Consider the following 13,907-nt stretch of genomic DNA (forward strand, 5'->3'; position numbering starts at 1 on the left):
TAGGCGGATGGGCAGTGTCGGGACAAGGTTGGTGGCAACAGTGGATCTGGCCCTGGGATGGCAATGTTCCACAGCCTGGTGGCTTCCGCTCAGCAGTGGCAGCTGCTGGGTAGGCCTGCAAGTAGCGACAGCACCCTGGAGCACAGTACAGCTGCCCTGTCTGCCTAGAGGTGTACCACCAGCCTAGGGCTATTGGCAGCTGCAGCCGCATATGTGTGTTCTGGCCTCCAGGAACCACTGTGGCGAGTGATCTGCCCCTGGCCAGGGAGGGTCCTAAACCCAAAGAAGACGAGGGCCGGGAGAGGGGAGTGTCAGGGATGCTGGGCTTCCTGGGCAGCACCGTGCTGCCCTCTGGGTGCATTCCTCCACTTCAGCCCAGCCTCCTGCCCGCCAGCCTAGGGCTTTCAACCTAACCACTCTGTTGGCACACGGTAACCTATAGCCCCGTCCAGTTCGGGGCTGCTGGGGATTGCTGAGGGCTGCTGACAGCCTCGGGAGGTTTCCCCAGGTACTCAGTGGACAGCAGGCACTACCTCTGCACCAGTCACTTTCGATTTGTTTCCGTGGAGACTAGAATGGGCAGTTGTAAATAAATGCCCGTGACTTTTGCTGTCAACCCAAAAGAAAAAAAAACAGTGTAAGTAGACTTGAGCAGTTCAAACCCATGTTGTTCAACAGTCAACTGTAGTTTAGGACAACTAAAATATGAAGAGCTTTTTGCAAATAAGAAAATTATTTAAGATAAAATAGTATAATAAGTAGTGGACACAGACCTGAATAAGTGACAGAACATAAAAATGATCATCTTTACTGGTAGAAATGCAAATTGAAATAGTGAATGCTATTTTGTTGATTAAATTAACAAAGGTAAAAATAACACCCAGTTTAATTTGTTAAATTATTAAACTGATAGCACTGAATGCTTGTAAGATTAAACTTAATGTGCTGGTAGGAAGGTCAGTTGATATGGAACATTACTCTTCAGGAGGGCAATCTTAAAGCTTTAAAACAATTCATGCTTTAAAACAGGGAATCTAGAAATACACCCAAGTATAGATTGATATATGAAACTGCTAATAATCACCTAGTTTTGACCTACAAAAGTGACAGTTTCATAAAGGTAAAGGTTTCATAAGGTAAAGATGACGTAAATCAGTGTGGAAAAAATGCATTGAAATGAATGGGGACAACTGGCTAGCCACTACGTAAAGAAGGGGGACCCCTACCTTACTTCTTAGATCACAGTATATTCCAAATGGGTCATTGACATAAATATATTGATTGAAACAGGAAATACTAGGAAAAACCATTTGTGGGTGTTTTTTATTAACTTGATCCTAAATCAAGACACTGTAAAGGAAGATCTATATATTTGACTGTGTTAAAAATCCCATAAGTAAAGTAAAAGTCAATCAGGAAAAATAATTGTAACATATATGACAAAGAGCTATTTTTCTTAATATTCAGAGTACCTTCACTATTTACTAAGAAAATAGCAAACTCTACCGAAAAATGGACAAGGGAGATTAGTTATGTCCTAGAATATCAGTGGTTAATAAATATACTAAAAGATGTGCAGCTTCACTAATAAAAGCTAATTAAAACATACCGTTTTATGTCTACCAGTTTGGTAAAAATTATAAAGATTTATAATAGGCATTCTCATACAGTATTGGCAAATATATAAATTGGTATTGTCTTTTTGAAGGGCAATTTGGCAGCATCTACCAAACTTTCAATCCAGCAGTTCTAGTTCTAGTAAATTACCCTATAAAAATACATGGATATATATTTTTAAAGATCATTTAAAGATTAGGAATATATATCAAAAGCCTTAAAATGTTCATGTGCCTTGGCTCAGCAGCACCTCTTCTGGGGATTTTCCCTAATGGAGTTGATTGGGTGCGTGCATATATAAGGATCTTCAGTGTTTATCTCAGCATTGTTTATAATTAAATGGGGAAAATAACCATAGTGTATTCCAATGATTGATTCAGTTTGGGGGTGGTGTGTGTGTGTATAAAATAGAATATTATCTGGTCATTACAAATGGTGGTATAACTGTTAATAAACGATGTTCATAAAAGAGAACAGCAGCATAGAAGTTTCACTGTTTCATAAAAATAAAATTTAAAAAATAAAAAATATACATCTGCATAGAAAACCCTAAAATGTTAAAGTGGTATCTTTGGGTGGTTAGGGATATGAACTTTTTTTCATAACTTTCTTCTAAGATCATGGATTACTTGTGTGGTTTTAAAAACCTGATCTATCCATTTTCTTTCATTCAATGCTGAATTTTGAATTCAGCTCTCATTTTTTATCATTTCAAAGATGAATCTTTAAGAGAGCAGTTTTAAAATTCCAACTCAGTTTTTTGTGTTTTTAACTGTGAAGAGACTGCCGCCATATTAAAAATACTATTTCCTTATTTTATAGTGGGAAAGTAAAACTGTCCTGCGCAATGAGCCTTTGGTTTTAGAAGGAGGCTATGAAAACTGGCTCCTTTGTTATCCTCAGTATACTACAAATGCTAAAGTCACTCCACCCCCACGAGGCAAGAATGAAGAGGTGTCTATCTCATGTATGTATGTGAAAATTTTTGTTTAAAATTGCTTTGGTAAAATAAACTTTAAATTACTTATGTTCTCAGGGTAATGTTCTTGGTTGTGTGTGTACTTGTCCTATTGGATAGCAGTTTGTTTTCAGGCATAAAAAATACAAGATGTTCACAGCCTGGAAGTTAATTCTTTAAGATTGTTGTGGTTGTCACCTCATTTACTTTACATTTAACTATTACGTATAACATGCATGAGATATGTAAATACTATTTATGGGGTTTGCTGTTCTTTGAAAAATATTATTCTTTTGGGGATTTTAGTGGATTTTACTTATCCTTCACTGGAAGAATCAGTTCCTTCTAAACCTACTGCCCAGATGCCACCTCCTTCTGTAGAAGTAAGTGAAAATATAGAATTGATAAATGATCAAGATGAGAGAATGGCACCACTGAACATATCAACTCCAGTTGAGCCAATTGCTGCTTCTAAATCTGAGGTTTTACCCATTATTCAGCCAGTGCCTGTTATAAAGAATGTTCCACAGGTATGTTCTTGATTTCTTTTAACTGTATTGTTTCTCTTTTTTTAATATTATATTAAATGCATAGTATACAAATGAAGTTTTATATATAACCTTTTATATTTTGTAAAGAAAAATATCAGTGAAGAGAACTTACATGTTTTGGTTCCTTTTGGCTATAAAAATGTTTCATTATAATTCAGTCCTGTTGCCACAGCAGTATTAGAATAGATAATTCAAAAGATATCAAAGCCAGCTAGCAGCCCATTTACTACAGGCAGTACCAGTAAAAGACTGTATTACCACAGTAAATATGAACATTTTCAGGGTTTTCTTGTATATAATTTAACCCGTAGTATTTTCCCAAATAGTTTGGCTTAAAGATGATAGATATGTGATATCAATATTTTGCTTTCAAAATAATACTTTTGTTCCATTTCCTTAGAATTTGATATGTAAATAACATGCATGGTTTTTGTTATTGTTACTTTTGTTATTAGTGAAGTTTTATTGCCACACAGTATGATATTAGTTTCAGATGTACAACATAGTAATTAGACATTTATATACATTGGGAACTCATCACCATAAGTCTAGATACCATCTGTCATCAAAGTCATTAAGATATTATTTTGACTATATTTTCTATGCCATACTTTACATCCCTGTGACTTATTTCTTAATTCTAAGTTTGTACTTCTTAATCCCCTTACCTATTTCATCCAACCTCCTCAAACCCCTTCCCCCTGGGCAACCACCAGTTTGTTCTCTTTATTTATCAGTCTGTTTCAGTTTTGTTTTGTTTGTCTTGCTTTTTAGATTATACATGCTAGTGAAATCATACAAGTATCTGTCTTTCTCTGACTTATTTCACTTAGCATAATACCCTTTAGGTCCACGCATGTACTGCAAGTGATAAGATTTTATTCTTTTTTATGGATGAGTACTGTATCACCATATATACACCACATGTTCTTTATCTATTCATCTCTTGATGAACGCAAGTTGTTTCCATATCTTAGCTTTGTAAATACTTTAATTAACATGGGGTGCATATATCTTTTTGAATTAATGTTTTCATTTTCTTCAGATGAATGGAATTATCAGAAGTGGAATTGCTAGACCATATGGTTCTGTTTTTCATTTTTTGAGGAATTTCCATACTGTTTTCTCTAGCAGCTGCATCAATTTACATTCCCACCAATGGTGTACCAGATTTCTTTTTCATCACATCCTCACCAACACTTGCTATTTCTGCTCTTTTTGATTTTACCCATTCTGACAGCTGTAAAGTGATACTTGGGAGCACCTGGATGGCTCAGTTGGTTGAGCCTCTGACTCTTGGTTTTGGCTCAGGTTGTGATCCTCAGGGTTGTGGGATCAAGCCCCCCATTGGGCTCCACGCTCAGCATATACTCTTCTTAAGTTTCTCTCTCCCTTCCCATCCTCTTCACCATGTGCTTGCTTGCTCTCAAAAAAATAAATCTTTTTTTTTTTAATGTGATACCTCATTGTGGTTTTAATTTGCATTTCCCTGATGATTAGTAATGTTGAGCTTCTTTTCATGTGTCTCTTGGCTACTGTATGACTTCTTTGGAAAAATGTCTATTAGGGTCCTCTGCCCATTAAATCAGATTGTTTGGGTTTTTTGGTGTTGAGTTGTATGAGTTCTTTATATATTTTGGATCTTAACCCATTATCAAATATGTCATTTGTAAATAAATACTACCATTCAGTAGGATGCTTTGGGTAGCATTGATGTTTTAACAATATTAATTCTTCCACTCCACAAGCATGGTATATCTTTGTATTTCTCTCATCTTTAGTTTGTTTCATCAGTGTCTTAAAAGTTTTTAGAGTACAGGTTTTTTACCTCATGGTTAAATTTATTCATAAGTATTTTAATCTTTTGATTATTTCATTATTAGTGTGTAGAAACAGAACAAATTTTGTATATTGATTTTGTATCCTGCAACCTTACTGAATTCATTTATTAGTTCTAATAGGTTTTCTGGTGCAGTGTAGGGTTTTCTACATATAGTGTCTTGTGATCTATAAATAGTACCAGTTTCACTTCTTCCTTACCAATTTGGATGCCTGTCTTTCCTTTTCCTAACTGATTGTTGTGGCTAGGACTTCCAGTGCTATGTTGAACAAAAGTAGAAAGGTAGGCATCCTTCTCGTTCTTACCTTGAGGAAAATATTTCAGCATTTCACTATTGAGTGTGATGTTAGGTGTGGGTTTGTCATATATTTCCTTATTATATTGAGGTGTGTTTGCTATATACCCAGTTTGTTGAGTTTTTAGCATGAAAGGATGATTATTTTGTCAAATGCTTCTGCATCTACTGAGATGCTCATATGGGTTTTATCCTTCATTTTGTTAATTTATTTGCAAATATTGAACCATCCTTGTATCCCTGGAATAAATCCCTCTTGATTGTGGTGCATGATCCTTTTAATGTATTATTGAATTCAGCTTGCTAATATTTTGTTGAAGATTCTTACGTCTCAGTTCATCAGGGATGTTGGCCAGTAATGTACTTTTTTGTATTGTTTTTGTCTGCTGTTGGTATGAAGGTAATGCTGAACTTGTACAACAAATTTAGAAGTGATCCTTCCTCTTTGATTTCTTGCAATAGTTTGAGAAGAATAGGTATTAACTCTTCTTTGGTAGAAGTCACATCTGTTCCTGGACTTTGGGTTGATGGGAGTTTGTGATTACTGATTCAATTTCATTGCTAGTACAGGTATACAACAGAGATATTGTGGGTTTCTTTCCAGGCCACCACAATAAAGCAGATATCATGATAAAGCAAGTCCAGTGAATTTTTTGGTTTTCTGGTGCATATAAAAGTTATCTTTACACTGTATTGTAGTCTATTAAGTGTACAATAGCATTGTGACTAAAAACACAATGTTCATATCTTAATTGAAAATACTGCTAAAAGCGCTGTCATTTGAGATTTCAGCAAGATGTAATATTTTTGTTGGTGGAGGGTCTTGCCTGTGTTGATGGCTATTGATTGATAAAGGGTGGTTGCTAAAGTTTGGGGTAGCTGTGGCAATTTCTTAAAATAAGACAACAGTGAAGTTCTCTGTATCTGTTAACTCTTTCTTTCATGAATGATTCCTTTGTAGTATGCAGTACTATTTGATAGCATTTTCCCCATAATAAAACTTCTTTTGGGGTGTCTGGGTGGCTCAGTCATTAAGTGTTTGCCTTTGGCTCAGGTCATGATCCCAGGGTCCTAGGATCAAGCTCCTCATCGGGCTCCCTGCTTGGCGGGGACCCTGCTTCTCCCTCTCCCACTCTCCCTGCTTGTGTTCCTTCTCTCTCTGTGTGTCTCTCTGTCAAATAAATATTTAATAAAAAGAAATAAAATTTCTTTCAAAATTGGAGTCCATCCTCTCAGACCCTGCCACTCCTTTATCAACTAAGTTTATGTTATAGTCTAAATCCTTTGTTGTCATTTCAACAGTCTTCACAGCTTCTTCCAGTAGATTCCATTTCAAGAAACCACATTCTTTACTCCTCCAAAAGAAGCAACTGTTCATCCGTGCAAGTTTTTTTGTGAGATAGCAGCAATTTAGTCATATCTTCAGGCTCTACTTGTAATTCTAGTTTTCTTGCTATTTCCACCACTTCAGTCTCAAACTCCTCAGAGTCATCCATGAGGCCTGGAATCAGTTTCTTCCAAAGTCCTGTTAATGTTGAAATTTTGACATCTTTCTAGGAATCACTAGTGTTCTTAACTTGATGTAGAATGGTGTGTCCTTTCCAGGTTTTCAATTAACCTTGCCTCCATCCATTGTAGGAATCACTATCTAAGCAGTTCTATCCTCACAAAATGAATTTAAGTAATAAAACTTGGAAGTTATCATGACTTCTTGATCAGTGGGCTGCAGAATGGGTGTTGTGTTAACAGACATGAAAACAAAACAAAACAAAAAAAACAGGCACAGAAACATTGTTTTCAATCAGAACTCTTGGGTTACCAGGTACATTGTCAATGAGCAGGAATATTTTAAAAGGAGTCTTTTTCCTGGAGGAGTAGGTCTCAGTGTGTGCTTAAAATATTCAGTAAATCATGTTTTAAACAGATGTGCTGTCATCCAGGCTTTGTTGTTCCATTGATAGAGCACAGGCAGAGTTAGATGTAGCATCTTTCTTAAGAGCCTTAGGATTTTTGGAATGGTTAGTGAGCATTGGCTTCAACTGAAAGTCACCAGCTGCATTGACCCCTAACAAGAGAGTAAGCCTGTCTTCTGAAGCCTTGAAGCCAGGTATTGACTTCTCCTCTCCAGCTAAGTCCTAGATGGCATCTTGTCCAATATAAGGCTGTTTCATCTATATTAATTATCTTAGCTAGAGCTTCTAGACAACTTGCTGCAGCTTTTACATCATTACCTGCTGCATCACCTTGAACTTTTATGTTATGGATATAGCTACTTTCCTTAAATCTCATGACCCAACCTTTGCCAGCATCATTTTTTTTCTTTCCCCAGCTTCCTCGCCTCTCTCAGCCTTCATAGAGTTGAAGAAAGCTAGGGCCTTACTCTGGATTAGGCTTCGGTTTGTGGAAATGTTGTGGCTGATTTGGTCTTCTATCCAGTCCACTAAAACTTTCTCATATAAGTAGTAAGTCTGTTTCATTTTCTTATTATTTGTGTGTTCACTGGAATAACACTTTAAATTTTTTTCAAGAATTTCTTTTCATTTTCAGTTTGGCTGTTTGACATAAGGCCTAGCTTTTGGCCTAGCTCAGCTTTTGACATACCTTCCTCATTAAGCTTAATTGTTTCTGGCTTTTGATTTAAAGTGATAGATGTCAGGGCACTTGGGTGGCTCAGTCAGTTAAGCATCCAACTCTTGATTTTGGCTGAGGTCATGATCTCAGGGTTGTGAGATCAAGCCCCACATCGGGCTCCATGCTCAGGACAGAGTCTGCTTGAGATTCTCGCTCACCTCTCCCCCTGACGCTCCCCCGCCAACACTGCCTCTCTAAAATTAAAAAAAAAAAAGTCTTTAAATAGGGATGCCTCGGTGGCTCAGTTGGTTAAGTGTCTGCCTTCGGCTCAGGTCGTGATCCCAGGGTCCTGGGATCAAGCCCCACACCAGGCTCCCTGCTCAGTGGGAAGCGTGCTTCCCTCCCTCTGCCTGCCGCTTCCCCTGCTTGTACTCATGCTCTGTCAAATAAATAAATAAAATTAAAAAAAATAATAAAGTGATAGATGTGTGACTCTTCCTTTCACTTGAACATGTAAGAGGCCATTGCAATGTTATATTCATTGGCCTAATTTCAATATTGTATCTTGGGGAATAGAGAGGCCCAAGGAGAGGGAGAGAGACTGGGGAACAGCTGGTCCATGGAGCAGTCATAACATATGCAACATTTATTAAATTATATGGGTATGGTTCATGGCACTGGAAAAAAATTAAAATAGTAACATCAAAGATCATTGATCACAAATCACTATGACATAAAGTAATAATAAAATGTTTGAAATATTGTGAGAATTACCAAAATGTGACACAGAGACATGAAGTGAGCAAATGCTGTTGGAGGAGTGGCACTAATAGACTTGCTTAAATCAGGGTTGCCAAAAACCTTTAGTTTTTAAAAAAATATAATATCTGTGAAGTGCATAAAGCAAAGTGCAGTAAAACAAAGTATGCCTGTAATTAAACTGTTAAGATTTTCTTTTCTTCTGATTGAGTCTTAGAAGATTGTATGTTTCAAAGAATTTATCCATTTCTCCTAGGATGTCCGATTTGTTGGCATATAATTTTTCATAATCTTCTATAATCTTTTGTATTTCTGTGGTGTCAATTGTTATTTCATTGATCTTTTACTATTTCATTTATTTCTGCTCTTTTTTATTTCCTTCCTTCTAGTTTGGGGCTTTGTTCTTTTTCTAGTTTATTTAGGTATAAGATTAGGTATTTTTATTTGAGATTTTTCTTGTTTCTTGTTTCTTGACTATATTTTTCTATATCTCTGTAGACTTCTCTCTTAGAACTGTTTTTGCTGCATCCCAAAGATTTGGACCATTGTGCTTTCATGTTCATTTGTTTCCATGTATTTTTTAATTTCCTCTTTGATTTCTTGGTTGACCCATTTGTTGTTTAGTAGCTCTTTGTGTTTTCATTCTTTCCAGAGTTTTTCTTACAGTTGATTTCTAGTTTCATACTGTTATGGTTGGAAAAGATGCTTGATACGATTTCAGTCTTCTTAAATGTATTGAGACTTGTTTTGTGGCCTAACATGTGATCTGTCCTGGAGAAGGTTTCATGTATACTTGAAAATAATGTATGCTCTGCTGTTTTGAGACAATATATTGTATATGTCTGTTAGATCAGTGTGGTCTAATGTGTCCTTCCAAGCTACTGTTTCCCTTGTTTATTTTCTGTCTGGATGATCTATCCATTGATGTAAATATGGTGTTAAAATCCCCTGCCATTATTGTAGTATGATCAGTTTCTTCCTTTCTGTTTGTTAATATTTGCTTTATGTATTTAGGTGCTCCTGAGATGGGTGCATAAATATTTAGAATTGTTATATCCTCTTAACTGGATTGATCCCTTTATCATCATAGGATGCCCCTCTTTGTCTCTTGTTACATACAGTCTTTGTTTTAAAGTCTATTTTGTCCAATAAAAATGTTGCTACCCCAGCTTTTTTTTTTTTTGCTTCCATTTGCATGGATTGTCTTTTTCCATCCCTTCACTTTTAGTCTGTATGTGTCTTTAAGTCTGAAGTTTCTTGTAAGCAGAATACTAGATGGGTCTTTTTTTTTTTATCCATTCTACCACCCTGTGTATTTTGATTATAGCACTTAGTCCATTTACATTCAAACTAATTACTGATGGGTATGTACTTACTACCATTTTGTTAATTTTTTTATTGTTTTTGTAGCTCTTTTCTGTTCCTTCTCTTGCTCTCTTCCCTTGTGATTTGATGACTTTCTCTAATGTTTTGTTTAGATTACTTTCTCTTTGTATTTTGTGTATCTATTACAGGCTTTTGGGTTTTGGTACATATATAACACCTTACATATATATAGCAGTTTATTTTAAGTTGATGTTCACTTAACTTCAGGCACATTCTAAAACCACTACATTTTAACTCATCCCCTCCACATTTTATATTCCATTTTTTTTTTAAGATTTATTTAAGAGCAAGAGTGTGCGCTCAACTGGGGAAAGGGGCAGAGGGAGAGAATCTTCAAGCAGACTCCCCACTGAGCGTAAAGCCCGACACAGGGCTCAGTCTCGCCACCCGTGAGATCACAACCTGAGCTGAAACCAAGAGTCAGACACTTAACTGACAAGGCACCCCTCCACATTTTATATTTCTGACATATTTTACATTTTTTATTTTTGTTTTTTTATTATAAATATACTTGATTTTACTACTTTTGTCATAATCTCCATAGTAGCTTTAGAATTGGTTGATTCCCTACCTTTACTATGTTTACTTTTACCAGTGACATTTTTTCTTTTAAAATGTTACTTCTAGTTATGGCCTTTTCTTTTCCACTTAACAAGAGTTCCTTTAACCTTTCTTATAAGACTCGTTTAGTGATGGTGAACTCCTTTAACTTTTGTTTGTCTGGGAAACTATCTCTTATTTAATTCTGAGTGGTAACCTTGCCAGGTAGAATATCCTTGGTTATTGGCTTTTCCTTTCTACAATTTGAATATATCCTGACAATCCCTTCTGGCCTACAAAGTTTCTGCTGAAAAATCAGCTGAGAGCCTGATAGGGTTTCCTTTATAGGTAACTTTTTGCTTCCCTCTAGCTGCTTTAAAAATTCTCTTTATCTTTTTTTATAAAGATTTTATTTATTTGTATGAGAGAGAGAGAGCACGAGCAGGGAGAGGGGCAGAGGGAGAAGTAGACTCCCTGCTGAACAGGGAGCCTGATGCAGGGCTCGATCCCAGGACCCTGAGATCATGACCTGAGCTGAAGGCAGATGCTCAATGGACTAAGCCACCCAGGTGCCCCAATTCTCTTATCTTTAACCTTTGACATGTTAATTATTATGTCTTAATGCATATCTCTTTGTTTTCATCTTGTTTTGGGTTCTGTGCTTTCTAGACCTGGATTGTCTGTTTTCCTTTCTAGGTTAGGAAAGTTTTCAGCTATATTTTTTCATATAAGTTTTCTGCCCCTTTCCCTTCTCCTTCTGGTACCCCTGTAATGCAAATATTAGTACACTTGATATTGTCCTAGTCTTCTCTTAAACTACCCTCTTTTGTTTAAGTTCTTTTTTCTTTTTGTTGTTCAACTTGAGTGATTTCCACTACTCTGTTTTCCAGATCACTGATATGTTCTTCTGCATCTTTTAATCTGCTCTTGATTCCCTCAAGTGTATTTTTCATGTTAGTTACTTTTCTTCTTCAGCTCTGATTGGCTTTTTTATATTTTCTACCTCTTTGATGAAGTTTTTAGTGTATTCATCCATTCTTCCAAGTTCAATGAATATCATTATAACCATTACGTTGAACTCTTTATCAGGTAGATTGCTTATCTCTGGTTCTTTTTCTGAGGTTTATCTTGTTTTGTTTTCAACATATACCTCTGTCTCCTCATTTTGCTTGACTCTGTTTCTCTCTGTGTTAGATAGGTCAGCTGCATCTCCCAGTCTTGAAGGAGTGGCCTTATGTAGAACGTGCCCTGTGGGGCCCAGATGTGCAATCTCCCCCTGGTCACCAGAACCAGGCATCCCATGCCCTTCTGATGTGGTTAGGTCGAGACTGCTGTAGGCATACTGGTGGGCAGGACTAGTTCCTGGTGCAGATGGCTGAGAGGCCCAATCACAACTGTTCAGGCATGCTGTTGGGTAGAACTGACAGCTTCCCCACCCCAGCAAGAGCTGCTTTGGGGCTGCTGTCTTGTGGCTGAGACACAGGTGCCTGCCAGGTGTGGCTGAGCAGGAACACTTTGGATGGGTACCTGCCAGAGTATGCACATTGGGCAGGGCTGATCCATAGGGGAATACCTGGTGGGGTGAATGGTGATAGCAGGGTACATGAAGAGTGTCAGAAGTGGTGCCTACAAGCACTTCCGTTCCTGGAGAACATCCCTATAGATCCCTGCCCCTCCTGGACATACCTTAAAATTAGTTAATAACTTTCCTTCACATATGGCCCAGGTGCTTTTCAAGCTGTTGCCTCTGTGTTGGGTCTGGGAACAAGTGAGTTTGTGGCCTAGCCCTTTAAAAGCAGAGCCTCAGGGTCCTGTAGCCCTCTTGCTATCCTGGAGATAAACCCCATTGATTTTCATATCCAAACATTATGGGGGCTCATCTTTCCTATACAGGTCCCTTGGTAGGGGTGCCTAACGTAGGACTTAAACCTCTTGCTCCTCAGGGGGTACCTCCACATTTGTAATTATTCCAGCCATTTGTATATTGCTGTATCAGGTGTGTGGATACTGACTAGACTGTGCCTCTGCCCCCCTACCTGTCTGAACGTGGCTTTTTATTTATATTTTTAGTTGTGGAAGAGCTGTTTTGCTAGTATTCAGATCATTCTCAGAGAGTTTTTCATATTTAGTTATAGTTTTGGTGTGTCTGTGAAAGGAGGTGAGTTCAAGATCTTCCTACTCCACCATCTTGATCCCCTCTCCGACAGGCATGTTTTAGCAATAATTATTTAAATGATTTTAAATAAACCAATATGTTACAATAAAAATGCAGCTTTTTTCCTCTGCATTTTACTCAAAGGAAGGTAAACTCATTCTCCCCTATGAATTTTCCAATGAGATTTTTTATAGCATTCATTTTTAATTTTTTTTCAGATACAGTTCAACAGTATTTCACATTTGAAGCGGATGCCATATGATTTGTGCAACAGACTATGAATAGAAAACTTAAGTCATTTTTTTGTTATGAAATGAGATGGTTCATTTCTTCTTTTTTTTCAGCTCTAAATATTTCAGACTAAACAGTATTTGATTAGGCAACTTTTCTTAAAACATAAATTTAAGAAATTGAAAAAAGAGCTTATGTTATTGCACTTCCTTAAACTTAATCAACATGTTATTTGAACCGTAATCCTCTTGTTACTTTCTGAGATAGGTACAATTTATCTAACATATTTTGAGGATTTTCTCTGTGAAAGACAACATGAAGGTTTACAAATATGACTAAGCTATGGATTCTCTCTGATGTTTAGGAGAGACTTACACAAAGACAGCCAAAATATAAGGTAGAATGTCATAATCGCTCTAATAGTCACTGGAGCATGAGCATGGAGAGAAATTTTGACTGAGGGTATCAGAGAGGTCTTCATGGAAGAGGCAGTATTTTTTTCTGGGCGGTAAGAGTACAGTAGGATTTGAGGATTAAAGAGACAAGTAGATTTTGTGACTAAAGGAACAAAGCTTGCTCTGGGTCCAGTGAGTAGTTTTGACATGCTTCAACACTGCTCTCTACTGTCTGTCTAGGCAAGTGTGATAGTAGATAAGACCAGAAAGATGGGCAACAGTCATCAAGAGATACTTGGATCAAATTGGAGTTACCCTGTAGGCACAAGGAAACTTAAAGAATTATAAAGTTGAAAATAACATCATACTTTTGCTTTTAAAACTAGGGGGGAAATGGGTTGAGTTGTTAAAATGGAAACGGAAACATTTATTTTGGATCCTGGCCACCTTTCATTATCCTTATTCTCGTAGTGGTTCTTCCTACTTCATTCTCAAATGTGGAAAAGACGAGGAGGGACTAGATTTTTAAAGTGAAGAGGCAAAAAGAGAAGTGAAGAGCAAAGGAATGATTTCTTCATTAAATTCTTCCTATGGTATTTTCTAGTTGCA

The 13,907-nt window shown here is 37.0% G+C and overlaps 1 protein-coding gene across 3 annotated transcripts in view; it reads left to right on the forward strand.

Moving 5' to 3' along the window:
- USP8 (ubiquitin specific peptidase 8) overlaps positions 1-13,907 on the forward strand; it is a 73,461-nt gene that overhangs the window by 40,428 nt on the left and 19,126 nt on the right. For all 3 annotated transcript variants that reach the window (XM_073876980.1, XM_025883695.2, XM_025883696.2), the window contains exons 9-10: positions 2,440-2,584; positions 2,882-3,105. In XM_073876980.1, the coding sequence (XP_073733081.1) occupies positions 2,440-2,584; positions 2,882-3,105 (369 nt within the window). The remainder of the gene's footprint in view (positions 1-2,439; positions 2,585-2,881; positions 3,106-13,907) is intronic.

This window comes from Callorhinus ursinus, unplaced genomic scaffold, assembly GCF_003265705.2.
Source record: "Callorhinus ursinus isolate GAN/ISIS: 27379988/994484 unplaced genomic scaffold, GSC_fseal_2.0 scaffold25, whole genome shotgun sequence".
NCBI classification, from domain to species: domain Eukaryota; kingdom Metazoa; phylum Chordata; class Mammalia; order Carnivora; family Otariidae; genus Callorhinus; species Callorhinus ursinus.